General features: G+C 27.1%; 1 protein-coding gene across 5 annotated transcripts in view; it reads right to left on the bottom strand.

Annotated features, from left to right (window-relative positions):
- The window catches only part of LOC135923016 (G-protein-signaling modulator 1-like), a 77,272-nt gene that overhangs the window by 5,507 nt on the left and 54,264 nt on the right, over positions 1-17,501 (bottom strand). For all 5 annotated transcript variants that reach the window (XM_065457603.1, XM_065457602.1, XM_065457601.1 and 2 more), the window contains one exon: positions 6,318-6,532. In XM_065457603.1, the coding sequence (XP_065313675.1) occupies positions 6,318-6,532 (215 nt within the window). The remainder of the gene's footprint in view (positions 1-6,317; positions 6,533-17,501) is intronic.

Here is a 17,501-nt window from a genome sequence, read left to right as displayed (position 1 = left end):
TACTTGAAAAAATGTGCAGTCGGACATTAAATCAATCTCGTCAATCTAATCATTTTTTTAAAGTACTTTTGTAGTTTATTTTTATATTTCTTTGGGAAGTGTAAAAAAAATTTTCTCGAGGGTCTGAAGATTTATGCGATTTTTTGAGCAAATTCTAGTTTTTACATAAAATAAAGGTAAAGGCTATATAATATACATAAAATTAGTCAAATTTGTGCTATTAATAATTTAGCCAACTCCCTAAATTTGGCCAAAATTTTGAAACCCAAATTCCTATTAAATACTATTAGAAGGTAAAATGTCTTGATAAATTAGGCAACTGTATAAGTTGGGCAAGAATCTTGGTCCCAACGATAGCGAAATTATACAGATTTTACTGTAATTTATAATAATTCAATTCTAAACTTCATACATCTGCCCGTATCCTTCTTCCGAATAAAGATTCTTTTCAGATAAGCAGTCTAGAGAATTTATTTCTAGTTCTCTTTTTAGAACATTTTAGGGACGATCCTATTAAAATACGCTTACATGTAAAGGTATATATTTATTCTTATTTTTTTGGCTAAAAATCACATTTCTATTTACGTTCTAACTTCTCTTTTTAGAATAAATATCTGTTCAGAATAGTGATATTTTCGATTTAAAAAATAAAAATAAGTACACCTTTAAGCGTATTTGAATATATTATATCGATATTAAAAAAGGCAAAAAAAACGGTGTCCAGGCTGTTTTTCTGAATAGAATTCAGAAAATAAAAAAAAATTAAATTGATCTAGACGGGCCTAAGAATTTTATTATTTTTTTAAAAAATCAATTTTATACTAATTTTGAAAAAAGGATTCTTTGGTCTACTATTTTTTTTCTCAGTCTAATCATCACATTCTATTTAGAACTATAAAAAGGAAAAAAAACTAGGTAATAGTTTAAGGATTTTTTAAAAATCTTCATTTTATGCTGAATTTGGAGAAGAGGATTCAACAGAGAGAAGATCCATTGGTCTAGTGTAGCTGAATATTTTATCTAGAAAAAGATTACGCAAGTCTGAAGATTTTGTTCATAGGCGGGACAAGGTGGCTAAAATATTGAGTTCGCCTTTTAAAAAATCTGCTGAAATGCCATTTAACCACACAACATTATTCTTCGTTTTAAAAAATTAGGTATATAAGGTCTTTCCAGATTCGAAAACACCTACTTATACTAGGACCAACTAATTTAGTAGAAAGAAACATTTTAATTTATTCTTTTTATCTATATTATATTTTTTAATACTTATTTAGTCATAAATTTATAAACTTATTATATCTATTTAATCTTTAATGGTTATTTAAAAAAAAATTCTTCAAGGTCTAAACGTTTCACAATTCCTCTTTTTAAAAAAATTCGATAGTTAATATTTTTTAAATTAACCTTTCTATATTTCTAAAATGAAGCCCCCCCCCCCCCCTACAACAAAAAAGGAATCCCTTGACATTTAATTTATAATGATCGAATCGAATTCGGGAAAATATAAATTTTAGATAAATATTGTATACAAGAATAAAAAAAAATAAGAAAAGATTTTTTGACTTTTTTAAATAAAAATTTCTTTTGATTCAAAGATTTTATTATCGGGATACCATCTTAGGAGTCACCAATTAAGATCGGGAGGGGAATCAGAGACGTGCACGCGCTGAGATATCAATTTTAAGCCCTGAATCGGGAATCATATATTTAGTTAGTTGGCTTCGTATTTTTTTTTAAATAAAATATTTTTTCCCGGCTAATAACACTTCAAAAAATTATTTTATTATTTTGGTACAGTATAGTTGGAAAATAGCTAGAAATCTTCCCAATTTACAGGAGCTTGCTGAAAAAAATCAGTAAGCATTGAGACAGCGACAAATAGGCCCTTTATATATAAAAATTAGGTATTTACAGGGTGTGACATAATATTAAGTTTTTTAAAAAAAATTCTATTTTGACAAATTTAAGTTTATAAAAAATTTATTATGTACTTTTTTATTTTTTCGAAAAAAAAGTTAATTTAATTTTTTAAATTGGAAAAAAGAAATTGTATTGATCAAAAAAAGGAATTTGGTAATAAGATACTCTATCTGCCAAAGTGGATTATTTTTTTATTTTAGCATACCCAAAAAAAATGGCTAATCCTATTTTGGCAGACTATGTATCTATTATATAACCAAAATGTAATCTATTATTTTTATAAAAAATATCCATTTTGTATGGAATTACACCAATCGCAATTTTAATATAAAACTGTTTTAAAATGATATAAAAAATAGTAATTTTTGTTCATCCAATTGTCGTACTTATAAAAAAAGGAAAAATGATGTCATCTTTTTATGAAATACTCCTCGGAGAATTTGAAAGTATATTCACAAACAAAAAAACATTTAAAAAAAATAAATATTCAAATTTATATACTATTGTTTTTTTTAATAACGCAAACCAAACATCAAATTCTGGATAAATAACATGATCGGTTAACCTATTTGAGAGGAAGTTCATGACGTTACATGACATTAAATAATAAAGAATGATCATAAATGCAGAGGTGGGTGGGAAGGAGATATGAAGAATCTAATTCAACATAAGGCATTCGTTATCAATTTTGTCACGAAATCACCTCTCCCCGACAAAAAAGGGTGCTTAATTTTTTCTCTCCTCCTTTTCTGTATAATAAATATATATAAATAGTTCAATTAACCCCCCCCCCTCCAGATAGTTTAACCTAATCAGAATCATAAATAATAAAAGAACGTAGTAGGTTTATGCTAAACTAAACCAATGTATCTTCGATGAAACGATAATTATCGGAGATCCAAAACGATACGAAAATATAATAATTTAATAAATCCATTGGTAAAATAAAAAAGGAAAATATAATTTATCAATATTTATCATTTTTTAATTTATAAAATATTTTATAATTAATTTATGAGATTAATAAAAGTAAAAAGAAATAGGAAAAAAATTAACAGGACTTTCTTTCTTATCGATTTAGAAATTTGTAAATGATAATTTTAAAAAAAAGAAGTTAATAGCTTAATAATGTTTAATTTCGGGTATCAGCCCCTGATATTCATTAAACTCAAAAGTATCGGCCGACATCGATACTGTGAATGTATTTATCGGTACATCTCCGATAAATATTTATTATATTTTATATTTCCTTAACTACTGTTTGTCTTTTTAAATAATATTAATAAATTACAAGTTAAAATCGTATTCTTGTTTTTAACATTTACCCCAAAAAATAAATATATTATTCATCATGCGCATCTGAAATAATAGTCACCCACAAAAAGATGAAAATCTACCCCATAAAATACGAGATCTTTATAAAACTGAAAAGATAGAGTTAAACATGAAATTAATTTGGAAAAAAGCAGTATTTATTGGAAATTTTTTTAACAGAAACTTAATCGGAGATTTCCTGAAGGGGTCCGAACCCGCCATGGTTCTAAAACATTCAGGGTTTAATGGGTTGTCTATGATCGGACCATGTTTGTCTGTTCTCAAAATACCCAACCAAATTTTGATAACTTTCTGAACCCACACTCGGATTCGGAGGACCTGAAATAAAGCAATGAATGTCTGGACAACAACGGGATCACAAAATGTCGAATATAGTTAGGATAAGAACTAGAAAATGTAAAAGCGATTAATATTTTCAGGATTAGTGGCATATTACTTCAAATTTATTCCAAGCTTGGTAAACCTATGAATAAAAAATTGCGTTATCAACATTAGAAAAAGGCGTCGGTGTGAATATAACATAAAGATAATGACGATATTAATAAGCGAGAATTAAAAAAACAATTGATAAGATACGCAGTACTCCGGTAACATTGTGATTAAAACATTCGCCCTCGTCTCCAGATCAGGAATGGGAAGGGTAAGTAATCTCGCATATAAAAAGGAGTAAATAAAGTTTGGCTGATAGGGACCTCAATAGTAGTCGGTGTTGTCAAAAGCAACTTTTAAAATCGCGTGCAACAATTATTCAAAAAAAATCAAGCTTTTAAAAATTATAAGTTCTCCTTTCAAATAAATTGGAATATTTAATTTTATAAGAGTATTTATTAATATAAGCGAAAAATTATCGAAAATATATTAGTTAGTTATTTAAAGGGGAAAAAAGAAGCCTCCAAGAGGTTAACGATTGAATTAATATCCTTTTTTTTATAAAAAATCATATATTGAAAATTAATATTATTATTATGAATATTAACTTCTTCCTTACAGTGTTATATAACAGAATTTTTATAATTATTATTTTATATACAATTCAAATTTATAAATTAGCCAAGTCAAAAAAAATATATAGGCGACGGCTACCAAATTTCAAAAATAACGAAGTTATCGCTACAAAATAGCTATTGCACTATTAACTCTGATAGAAGGTTAATACAAGCATAAAAATTAGAATATGCATATATATGACCTAAGAGGTTTACCAAATTCAAGGCCATGCTTCAAATTATTGAAACTTAAAATAATTTGTGAAGCTCGTTTTTTAATTTTGAGATTTTGTGGGAACCATATTTCAGCATGTAGACAGTACCAGTCGATATACATATTATACTTCCTAATATTTGTATAAATACCTAGAACAGTTATTACACTTTAAATATAAGTAGTATAGCTCAAATCCTATATTATACCAAATATATAGCAATTTATTTTTTTAAAAAAGGGAGGCTATATACGTGAATAATAGCGTTAAAACTAAAATCCGATTATTTTGCGTTTTTATTTACCAAATTCTTGCAAGAATTAATATATCAATTTAAATGTAATATCATATTTAAAAATATACCGGGCCCGAAACTCTTTAAAAAAATATTAGGGCCAGCCCAGCTCGAACCGAAATTATATAAAAAATAGACCCGGGCAGGGCCGTGTTTAACAGATCTCTCCGTTCTTGCTGATTAGCAGAATTGTTAAAAAATATTGTTAAAATGGATCCAGATACATCGTCTAAAACTGGATTTGATGCAAAAAATCCCCTTTTGAGCTGATTTAACTAATTATTTTAGTCAGAAAAATATTACCGAATCCTTGATATTTCGCGAATAGATGCTAACATTATTTGCTATCTGTGAACAAAATCTTCAAGCCTTGCTTAATATTTTTCTGGATAAAATACTGAGTCAGCCGTTTTTAAAATCACTAGATACATCGATTAAAAAAGTATTTTGATATGAGATATATCTTACAATCTCAATAAAGAAAATGAGTTAAATTTATTGAGCTGATGTCACATCTATATACAAATATATAATTAAAATAATGATTATTCGATTTTAATAATTCATATACAAAATATATAAAATTATATATTGTTAGATTTTAATAAAAATTTTAACCACATAAGAAAACGCAGGTTTTATTCAAAAAATTAGCTAGGCGGGTCTTACCCGATTCTTAATTTTATTTCTAAAAAACGAAAATAAAAATCATTTTTTAATTTAAGTAGTTATGAAATATTCGTCCTCTAGTTCATGGTTCGAGTTGTCAACTTTAATTAACTATCGACTCGAGTGAACTTGACTATTTAACAACACTAGTTATTACCGAACCATATATTTTTTATAAATGAGATTTTAAACTTTACTAGTTTGTTATGCATCTTATCAGAGACCATAATAAACTTCAGCTTTATACTTTGATTTTAATATATGGATGATATTAGTGATAAATTTTTCATAATGAAAAAGTGTGGTCAGTTAACCTAGAGTAAAATAAGATAAATTTTATATTTGTAAGTGAAAAGTAGAAAAACGAAAAGAACATTTTAAGAAAATTTTGTTTCAAATATAAAAAAAAGGCGAAAAAAACAAACCAAAAAATTTAATAAATATAATATTAATTAAATTTTCTACCAAAAAATTCAAAAATAGTTTTTTTTAATAACAAAATGGGCAAATTATAAAATCATTGTGAATAAAATAATTTAAGATGATTGTAATAAAAAAATATAATATAATAAAATCAGTAAAAACAACGTTTGTATTTTTCCCGATATATATATATGCATTTTATATTTTTAGGCCACCCGGTTCGAAATTTTTAATTTTAAAAATATAAATTAAAAGCATTTTAATAAGGCAAAATAAAATATAAAAAAAATTATTAATTTTTCATGGCAGCCCCAGTCAGATTTTCCATTTTATTTTTAATACTTGAAAATGAATTTCTAAATAATATCATTGAGAATATATCGACAAATATTCTCAATTTGAATTCTGCTCATTTAAAAAATTTCGATAAAATCTATTCAAAAAAAAGAGAAAAAAAAGCAGCAAACTTACCTGATTCATCGCGCTGGTTTCTTAGGGGTAACCCGATTCCCCCGTGAAAAGCTGTGCCGCAACTGATGGTAGAAGCGGAGCCGTTTAGCATATCCACGTTCACCGCCGAGTCTCCGGCTTCCGCATAAACTCCCAAGAAGGGAACGTGGGAAATTAATTTTTTGGAGGAGGGTATAGGCGTGCTTTCACCTTTGTGGTCGTATTTTGTGCCGAAGCTAATATAAAGAAAAATATAAATATATTAAAATTTTAGGGGTTATAATAAGGTAGCGTTATGTGATAAAATAGGAATCATATTTTTAAAAAATGATTGTATTTTTATGAGACCGGTTTTTTATATATTCTAAGATTATTTAGTGTCAAAGATACGAAATAAAATATTATCTATTGTTAAATCGGTTAGACATAATATTATCCTTTATTCGATTAATGAATAGTATTCGATTCATTGTGTACATTAATTAAACCAATGTCGTCTCTAAATCATCTTTTTAAACAAAGAGCGCGAGGACACTCATTTTAATAACTTCAAAAATTATATAACTTCTAACAAAAGAAATGTTATAATACAAGAAATAATAGGAAAGAGCCAATGATATTTTTTTAAAGTGTAAGATAAAAAGATGTTTATAATTAACAATTTAAAACGAATTTATGAATATTAGTAATAATTTAAAAATTTATGATCATTATACACAAATTAATATATATCCGGGTTATATTTCGATAATATATAATAAAATTTTTAATTAAGTTGACATTAAATAAATTCCAGGTATGTTTAGTTCCCCACACCGTAAATTTCAGGCCATTATGCTAATAACTTTACTATTTCTAAACTTTATATTAATCTTTATAGGGATTCTTTATAAAAATTTCGATAAAATACACCAAAAAATTCATGAAGAAAAATACCTGAAATTTATAGGGCGTTGGAATATATTAGTGTTGTTAAATGGCCCAATTTGGGGGGGGGGGTCGATTTTTGAAAACGACCCGATAAAGATATTAGCCAACATAATATTATGTAAGGCACGTGATTTAGCAAATAGAGGTCCAAACCTCTATCATCTATTATTAAAATTTCCAAGCTTAACCTAATATTATTTTGGCTAAAATCTTAATCGGGCTATTTATCGACCCATAATTTCGTTCAAAGATCTCAAGTTTAATAACGCCCACAGTAAAATAATTCACAACCTTGGTATAAATTAGGTATGTTCTTATCATAGTGTTATGTATTCGATTAGTTTTGGCCGACTCCTCAAAGGTTTAGTTGATACATGTCTCGAGACTTAACCTATTAATTCTTCAAGAAAGCTGACTCGTTTCAAAAATAAGGGCTTCATAAATATAATTGATCGATCAAGTGTTGTTAAAAACCTTAAATTAGCCTATTTTTTTTTTAAAAAAAAGGACGAAATCAAAATTTTTGCCAAAAAAATATTAACGAAATGTCTAAATTTCCCCAAAAATGGTAGAAAGGTTTGATTCTTTTTTGGCCAAATTTGGAAGCTTAATTAAGGTAATATTTCAGGCGAAAATCTGGTTTACGGGCTAAATCGAGATTTTTAACAACAGTACTGTAAAAAATGAAGTTATTTATAAACCGAAGCAAGAGAAGTTATAGGTCACTTCTAGACAAAACGTTTTTCCAATGCGATTTTTGGGTAATACCAGCATTTTTTTTTTATTTCCAAACAAAAGTAATAGTTTGTCGAATTAATTTTTTTTAAATATAATATAATATTTTTTAAAAAAATCTGCTCAACGAGCCCCATTTCAGACCACATTTAAATCGTTAATAAAAATCAAACCAGTTTGTCTTCTATTTACGACTAAATGGCGTCTGAAATAAGGCTCGAGCAGATATATTAAAATATTATATTATTTTAAAAAAATTAATTCGACAGATTAAAATTATCATCTTTTGTTAGGAAATAAAAAAATTGCTGGTAACATTACTTAAAAACCGTTATGAAAAATGTTCTCTCATTTCAACTCATAAATCAATTAAATTAATTTAATTTTTTATATATAGGGTAAGATAGTATGAGATCGTCATTTAGTAAGTAATGTGCAAAAATATAAACATATATTATTCTATTTTTTTAATGCTTTATTACAAATATACTATTTTACCCTGTAAACTGTTGATGGGGTGTTACACTTTTAAGTAAACGAAATATTTTATTTTATTAATTTACTTAATATTTATTAAAATTTAAAATGAAATCCGTGATTTATGACTTTAATTATCATTCTAAAATCCTTAATTCATATAAAAAATCAAATTTTTTTTAACGCTCTATGGACTACTGATGTTAAACGGCCCGATTTTTTAAAACGTCGGATTAAGATTTAAGCTAAAATAATATTGTGTAAGCCTGGATATTTCGCTCATAGATGGCAGAAAGGTTTAGACCTCTTTTTTGTCAATCTCGAGGCTTGCATAATATTATTCTGGCTAAAATTTTAATCTGGTCGTTTTTAAAAATCGATCCAAATCGGGGCCGTTTAAACACTACTATGGACAATGACTGAAAGAAAACTAAAAAAAAAGATAAAATAGTAATTTTATTTTGCCCCGATATGACGAATACTCAAACGTGTTGTTCTTTTTTTAATTCTCATCCCCAATAAACGCGAGTATGAAAAAGAAATCAGGAAAAAAATATATATATAAATTTATCTAAAATGATAAGAATTGATTATAGAAAAATATATACTAAAAATGAGTAATCTTTAAATATATTTTTTAGCATAATCGTATCTTGTTTATATCATTGCATGGTGTCGAACCGAACAACGAAACTGAAATAAATAGGTATACAAATACTTTGAAAGGAGAAACCCGAACCGTTATAAATAAGAACCGGAATGGAGCGGAATTGTTATATTTAATGGTTGGACATGTTCATTATGAGTGATTATTAACAGTTGAAACCTGTTAGTAGTCCATACTTATGGTAGGATCTATAAAAGGAAAAGAAGGATGGTAAATGTAAATAATTTGATCGGTTGTTATTAAGAAATATATATTGCTATAGAAATTTTTTTTATTACAATCATTTATTTCTTATAACATTGGCAATCTCAAATATTTTGTGGCCAAAAACTTTTTACAATAAAAAGTATCAAATCAAACTAACAAAAAAAAGTAATCATTATAAAACGAAATAATCTTTTTGTCACAATAAATTATCCCATTATAATCCGAAAGGCTATTCATCTTTATGTTGTTACAAAAAAAACAAAAAAAAAGAATTGGTTATTTAGAGGAAAAATAATTATATTTCAATTTATATCAAACGTGACCAACTAGACTTGGTTTATAATAATTATTGAATCTTGAGGCATTTACAACAAAGCCTATTGCAAAATAAAACTCACAATACAGAAACATTTATTGTGTCTTTCGAAGACTTACATTATTTCAGTAAATCTGTCATCAACCTTCAATATTTATCTTTGAAGAGAATATAATTTTTTTAAAAAGTGTTCAAATATTCTCTTCCTTTGACGAACTCCCGAGGCTACAGGGAAGTCGGATGATGTGCCATTTGTGTTTTGGATCATTGTATACAATTTTCCGTTACTTTCTCTATATATCATTTTTCATGGATTACGTTAGCCGTTGATTCCAGAAAGTTAAACAGAGCTTCGCCTATTTCGACCAGGAATCCGAACATGATCAAAATAGGTTCGATTGGTTAAGGATATAAAAAAACTGTTTAGAGCTCAGGTTAGGTTCACAAAAATAATAGTATCGGGGGCATACAAACTCACTAGAATATGTATAAAAAGCATATTTTTAAAAAATTTAATCACTTCCATTACATAAAGCAACATACGCTTCCTCTTTTATCATTATTGCACATACAAAAAACCCGAACTTATAAAATAACAAATTGTTATGATAAAAAAATTTATTAATTATAAAAATGGCGCCTGATACTGATTGAGCAATCAGAATTTATTGATAACTCATAGATGCACCCCCGTTTTTAGCTGATACCTACACCAAAATCGATATTAACCTGGTGCAACGGTGGATAACAACGATATCCAATATCATAAAATAATAATGTAGTTGGTATATAATTTAAATTTATACATATTTCAAATCATTTGAAATTTTGCACAATGGTTAGATATATTGAAGAAAAAAGGAATTAGTTTATGTTCGTTTTTCACTGGCCAAAAATTGTAAGCGTTCACGGTATCGGTGCCTCCCTCATAATAATAAAGGTTCAAACCAGTTCAATGACCTTTTTAGAAGTTAAAGTCAGGTAACAACATTCTTAACGGTTCAAGTTAGATAAATAATGGTTAAAACCAGTTTAATGGTTCAGTTTGGATCCCTGACTTTTAATTTTTAATAGAATCTTAAAGAGTAGGTTTTAATTTTATATGCCTCTATAATTATGACAATTAAGTCTATTATTTTTATTTTTGACAATTGTAACTAGAGAGCTCTCCCTTCCTTTTTGAAGAATCTCTTCCTTTCTCAGTATTTGGAAATGTATTCCCTCATCTCCCAATGCTTTAAGACTTCCTATTGGAAGATCCTTAGGACCCCTTGCCTTATTATTCTTTATATTTTAAGACCCCACTTTCTTTCCTGATGGTTATTAAGTGGATTCCATCTTGGCTGCTCGTCAGATATAGCGTGTGAGTTGAAATTGAGAAACAGGAGGAAGTATTTTTATTCATCATAAATTTTTCCTTCTTTTTGATTATAGAAACTTCTTTTTATTTCTCGTTTTTTGGCAAATCTGTAAATAATTCTATCTTGTCTTTCACTTGTCAGTCGTTCAAACTGGTTAGCCGGCAGTGTTTTGACTTGGTCTTAACCAATATTAGAAGGTATAACTATAAATAGGTTGTCATACCAAATCATTTTAATATAACGAGATTGGTTTTGTAATTACGTTTCTGGAAATAAATAAAGTTAAATACTTGGTGTTAGTTGAAAGGAAAATGGCTATTACATAAAACTAATTCTCCTATTATGGTAAACAATAGACAAAAAAAATCAATTGATTTTAATTACATTTGTGCAGTATATTGTCAACATTTTTACTAGATTATTATGATAAAAATAAATTTTTATTGATGAAATTCAAAAGAATATTATTATAAATAAGATACTAAAATTTTAAATTGCTTTTATAATTATTAAAGGTTCAACACTCTGTCAATAAGAAGTCCCGCTGCCCCCTTTACTAAAAGAGCTTTAAATTATTCATTTTTCGGGAAGAGAATAAAATGAAACGTCGAAGGAATTTAAATTTCATTTTTTTGTCTTAATCATATCATCTTCATAATTTTAATTCAATTTTGTAAAGATTATAACATTTTATTTTTCTTATAAGATGCTAATTTTTGTTTTTGAATATTCATTTCGTGATATAAGATGATTATAAATTCATTGATTTATTTATTTTTTAGGGGAGCGGAATTTTATAAGTTCTTTTATGATTCAACCGAGTCAAGTAACCTCGCTTAAAAATTGAAGAACAATCCTGAATAAATTAGGAAATCTTCCGGTTAGATCTTGAAGTTAATCAATCATAGAGGACTAAAAAAATCGGCAACTTGTATTCTATTCGTTTAACTGAAGATAGTATTTGCTAATTTGAGCAACGTTTTTCGCAACAAATCATTTTCTATTTTACTATTGCTAAGAAAGAGATAATTGAACTACTTCTTTTTAAAATTCAAGCCAATAAGTATCTGATAATCAACTCTTTTCCAGTTTTATTTTAGCAAACAGTGACTAATTTATGAGGTGAGTTGTTTTTTTATATCTAAACATGCGCCACTTTTTAATTTAATGATAGTTCTGAAAAGGCAAAATGAAAATAAATAGTTAAGCCTTTTATATAAATAAAGAATTGTTTTTCATGTGTTTTTTTAATTTCAAAAATTAAGTGTCATACCATAAAATTTTAAAACAATATAAATTTATGTCGTCAAATCTCTTATCTACAAAATAAAAGTGTAGCTCATTATCCATAATACCTCAGGAGCTATGATTAATTAAGTGAAGTGTGTCATTTTAGCCATTTTACCCCATAGCCAGAGTAATAGGTAAATGGCTAAGCACAAGGATAGTGTTTTTAAAATAGAATTGAACATAACTTTATTGTCTTATTGGACATATTGCAATTCTGACATCCATTCATAACTTTTAAGTATAAACTAATCAATACAATATGAGAATGTAAATTTTATCAAAAATAGCACATGTGTACTTATTGTATACACATCTTTTTCAATTATTCTTCCCCTTTGCGATAATTTTTAAAATTTTATTCCTAATAACAAAACCATTTAATAATGTCTCTTTTTACCCAAAAATATCTTTTTTAGGGTGCGGCGCTAACATTTAAAAATGATTTTTTTACAACTTTAATCAGACTGAACCATTATTTACCAATAATAACCTTATCTAAGGTGATATATATTACAAATCGTTATTGCGTGACTTCTAGTTAAGCTATGTTAGGGAACATGTTCATATATTTTTAAATTATTAGCCTTAATATATTTTGCTAAAAATAAAATAAAAGTGATTTTTATCATTTTGGGATAAAAATTGTTTTTTGATTAAATATGTCAAACCAGGATAGTATTTCAAAAGATAAACATAGGTCAGAAATTAGATATAAAAATACATTTTTACACCAAATTTTAGGTCATATGTTTAGGGGTTTAAAAATTAATCATGTTAACATTCTTACCCAGTCAATCGCTTTACCCCGGTCTCTCCTAGCCTGTATCTATTTTATAATTGATATTTTGGTCATTGGAAGAAGAGGGGTTCAGCATTATTGGCTTAGGAGGGTCGAGATGGCTCTGCATTTTTGCACTAATCCTTGATGATTTAGCAGATTAACTTCGAAAAGATAAATAAAATGTCCGAATTAATATATAAATGAATTTAAAAGCAACAAATTGTCCAAGATTCAAATTAGAAAATTTGAATATTTTCAAAAATAATTTTTGCGTAATTTATGAATCTAAATGATTTTTTTTCTCACCAAAAAAGTTTCAATACTGTCTCATAAAAATGTTTTTAAAAAACATAAACAGATAATTTTTAATTTATCATAATATAAATCGTTTTTTAAAATTTCATTTCATTCTTGTTATAAAATTTAAAATGTTAAAAGTGGCCCCTACACTTTCTGAGCGAATGAAGCAGAATACCCCCCTAAAAAGTACCCCCTTGAAAAAAAATGATAATTATTTTATGAAATTTATAAATTTCAAAAATAATTTTTATTGCATCAATTTTTAATATATAATATAAATAAAATGCAAAAAATATATACTTTATAAATATTATTTTTAAATTAAAATTTAGATAAATTAGGGGCAGAGAAAGCAAAAGAATTTATAATTTCATCAATATTTAATTGTTTAAATTAGAGGTCTGCATTGGGCGGGGTTTCGGTGAAAAATTTTTCGAAAATGGGCAGGTGGGCGGGCGGGTTAAAAAAAATTTGAAACTATGGGCGGGCTGGGCGGGCGGATTAAGAAATTTGAACAATGGGAGGGCGGGTTAAGGAAATTTAAAATAAACTAAAAAAAATAATTGTTTAAATGAACTATAACAATATTTCTTTTTTTATTGTACCAATCGTTTTTTTTAAGTGGAGAACATTTACCTAACTATATTATGTAATAAACACAACAATAAAACTTTTTTTTTAGAATAAATAAACATTTTTGTCTATTAAAAATTTCCTTTTATGGGAATGTAATAAAACTTTTCTCTTAAAATTGTTTTTTTGGGGGGTTTGCAATCTGCATTTGGTTTCACTTTTATTTAAAGATCTCACTTGAGAAAGAGGATATACTTCAAACGGATATCCTACTTTGGTGGAAACGACAAGAAAAAGATTTGTCAAAGCTATCAAGATTAGCAAGAAAAATATTGCCAATTCCTGCAACTAGTGCTTCTTCCGAACGCGGACGTTGCTGGAAGATTTTTAGAACAAAGAAGAACATGTTTAAATCCAGAAAATGTCGATTCATTATTATTTTTGCATCATATAATATTAATTTTACATTTATATTTTTTTCATAAATATTCAATTTGATCAAATAAGTTGTCCATAATTTACATTGATTATTTTTATACTTATATTAATTTCCTAAATTATAAACGTTTGTAGAGAAGTAATGAAATATTTTTATTAGATGCTTAAAAAAAATGAAAGAATGGACATAATTAAATTTCATAAGCGTTGGGTTAAAATTTTTTTAAAAATAATGGGAGGGCAGGTAAAAAATTTTAGACAAATGGGCGGGCGGACGGGTAAGGAATTTTAGACAAATGGGCGGGGCGGGCAGGTATATATTTTTTGAAAACCATGGGCGGGCTAGGCGGGCAGGTTAAATTTTTTTGAAAACATTGGATGGGCGGGCTTTTAGTCCAAAAACCTGCCCAATGCAGACCTCTAGTTTAAATAAATTTTTTTCCATTGATAATGTGGTTAAATTATTGAGAAATGAATCTTTCATGGTACTACGAAGTCTTGTTTTAATTAATTTAATCGTATTCATGACTCTTATGGCAGTACATGAGGTTGTAGGAATGGTTAATAAATTTTTTATAAAATTCTTAAATTAGGGAAAGCAGAAAAATTTAAAAGTAGATGATAAGATAAAATAAATGAATAGTTTTTCCAATCTGAATCGTAAGTCAATGAATTATCATCATCATCAGAAGAAGCTAAATAATGTATTGGTAAAAATCTTTTAATTAAATAAATTTACAAATCTCAGAAACTGACAAATCTTTAGATTCTTGAACCTCTAGGTCATGAGTAATAATTACATTCCCCAATTTGGCCATCTTATAAATATTTCTAAACTTCAACATTTCTTCGAAAATTTGACTTGAATTTAAATTGTAAAATTCATAAATATCCTCGATATCTTCTTTAATAATTGATTTTTCTGCCATTCCCTTTGGCGTAAAAAATGATGTTTGATGTAAAAATTTTATCGAATCATCATTAAATTTTTCGTTAAACTGCATAATAATTAAATCGAGTGCAGCATAAAACACACCTATTTTAAACCTAAAAAAAATTTCTATATTTAATGATAAAAGTATATATACCTCTCCTTTTTGGATTGTAATGTTTGAAGTCTAGAACTTTCAAAAACAAAAGGTAGATTTCTTTTCTTCATAAAATCTTGTGCCTTTGAAAACATCCAAAAATTCAGTGTTATTATCTATTAGATTAAAAATAATTAAGACAATAATTTATATTTTACTTCTCAAATTAATCAAGCAATCTTTTGCCAATTGAATTTGATTTATTGCAAACCCTATATCCTTCGAAATGGTTTGAAATTTTGTACAAGCCAAACTTGTTATCAACTATATTTTATACAAAACACAAAGTGATAAGATAAAATCAAATTTTTCTAATCTAAAGACTATAGCACTAGCCATAGTGGAAGTGGCAGGATCTTCAGAATCCTTTTAAAGTAGAAAAAGATTTACAATTTTATATGACGATAGCCAGATTCTAAATAAAAAAACATTTAAAATCTAAATAAATAAGGTACTATTACCGAGTGGTATTCTTGATGCGTAGAAATCGTTGCGATTTTTTCAGATCATTACACTGACATTTTTTGAGTACCTCATATCTTTTTACACCATTAAAATAGATATAAATTTCATCTAATATTCCTAGAACATTTCGAAGTTCTTTAATTGATTGGCATAATTGAACAATGATTAAATTTAATCGATGACAATAACACAAAATAAAAGCTGCCTTTGGCGCCTCTACTCAATCAAGGCCTGCAAACCATTGATTCTTCCACTCATGTTTGAGGCGCCATCATAACTTTGCCCAACTAGGAATTCAAGGGGTAATTCATCGAGTCAAGTTTGGATATTATATTATGCTTAATATCGAGACCTGTAGTATTTCCCGTACAATATATGTCGATCAGTCTTTCAACAGGCTTCGGCGTCTCACTATTTTCAACATATCTTACTGTCAAAGCTATTGCTTCTGATTTCGAAACATCATATGTTCCATCAACTATGATTGAAAAGCACCTGTTAAATGTAATCTCATTTTGAATTTTTTTTATAACCATATTTTTCATTGTTTTAATGAGAATATTTATGTTATATAATGATAATAGATTTGAATATAATTTCGTTTTTAATCCCTTATTTTTTTTATCCCTTTCTCTTACTTCATTTTGTTGTATATAAATTATATCGTTAAAATTAAGCCCAACATGTCTTCTAATGTGATCTATCCATTTATCATCTCTTATATTATGCGATTTGCAATTTTTAATTAGGCATTTGTATTTTTTTTGGTTAATATTTTTAGGCATATTTTAAAATTGGAAAAATAATTTATGACAAGAAATCTCGGATAACAACCTAATTTACTAAACATCGACCAAAATTTCCGTCAATATATATTAAATTAAATATTAAGTTGGGGGGGGGGTGGTTCTTATTATTACATTTATAAACCAGAAATCACTTATCATAATGGTTGTAACAAAACTGTAAAAGAATTAAATAATAAAGAAAATTAAAAAAAAAAATTTTTTTTAAAAGTACCCCACTCAAATTTACTGAAGCAGTTGTTTCGGACCCCCTCCCCGTTGTAGGGGTCACTGTGTTAAACCGTCTAGTTCTGATCAACAAAATAATCGCTGAGCCTATATTCAGATAGCGAAGAAACTAAGCTCGCTGATCCAAGACATGCAAATGCGAAATAGGAAAGGACTATATATGAGCTTATCAAAAAATATGATATTCGATTCATAATTTACGAATATGAACAACAGATTATTATTCGAATTGAATAATCAAAATATGAATCGAATACAAATATTTCATTGTTCGCGTCAATTTTCTGGGGGATTAATTTGACAGTTGAAAAAATGCCATTTTATTTATATATTTTTATTATCATTGTAAGGTTGTGCCCTAAACTTGTTTCAAAACTTTAAAAAAAATTTAAAATTTAAAAAAAATATTTTTGGCATATTTTTAAAAATATGTTTTCAAATTAACTTTTTTATATTCTGGATGCAGGGTAATAATATAAAGTTTAAGAAAAACATATTTTAAGGTATTAGAGGAATAAAATTAAAAATGTGTAATAAATGATA

The sequence above is a fragment of the Gordionus sp. m RMFG-2023 genome, chromosome 1, assembly GCF_954871325.1.
Source record: "Gordionus sp. m RMFG-2023 chromosome 1, tfGorSpeb1-WG-v2, whole genome shotgun sequence".
NCBI lineage: Eukaryota > Metazoa > Nematomorpha > Gordioida > Chordodea > Parachordodidae > Gordionus > Gordionus sp. m RMFG-2023.
The sequence above is the reverse complement of the archived record's forward strand: the minus strand, read 5'-3'. Positions and strand labels throughout refer to the sequence as shown.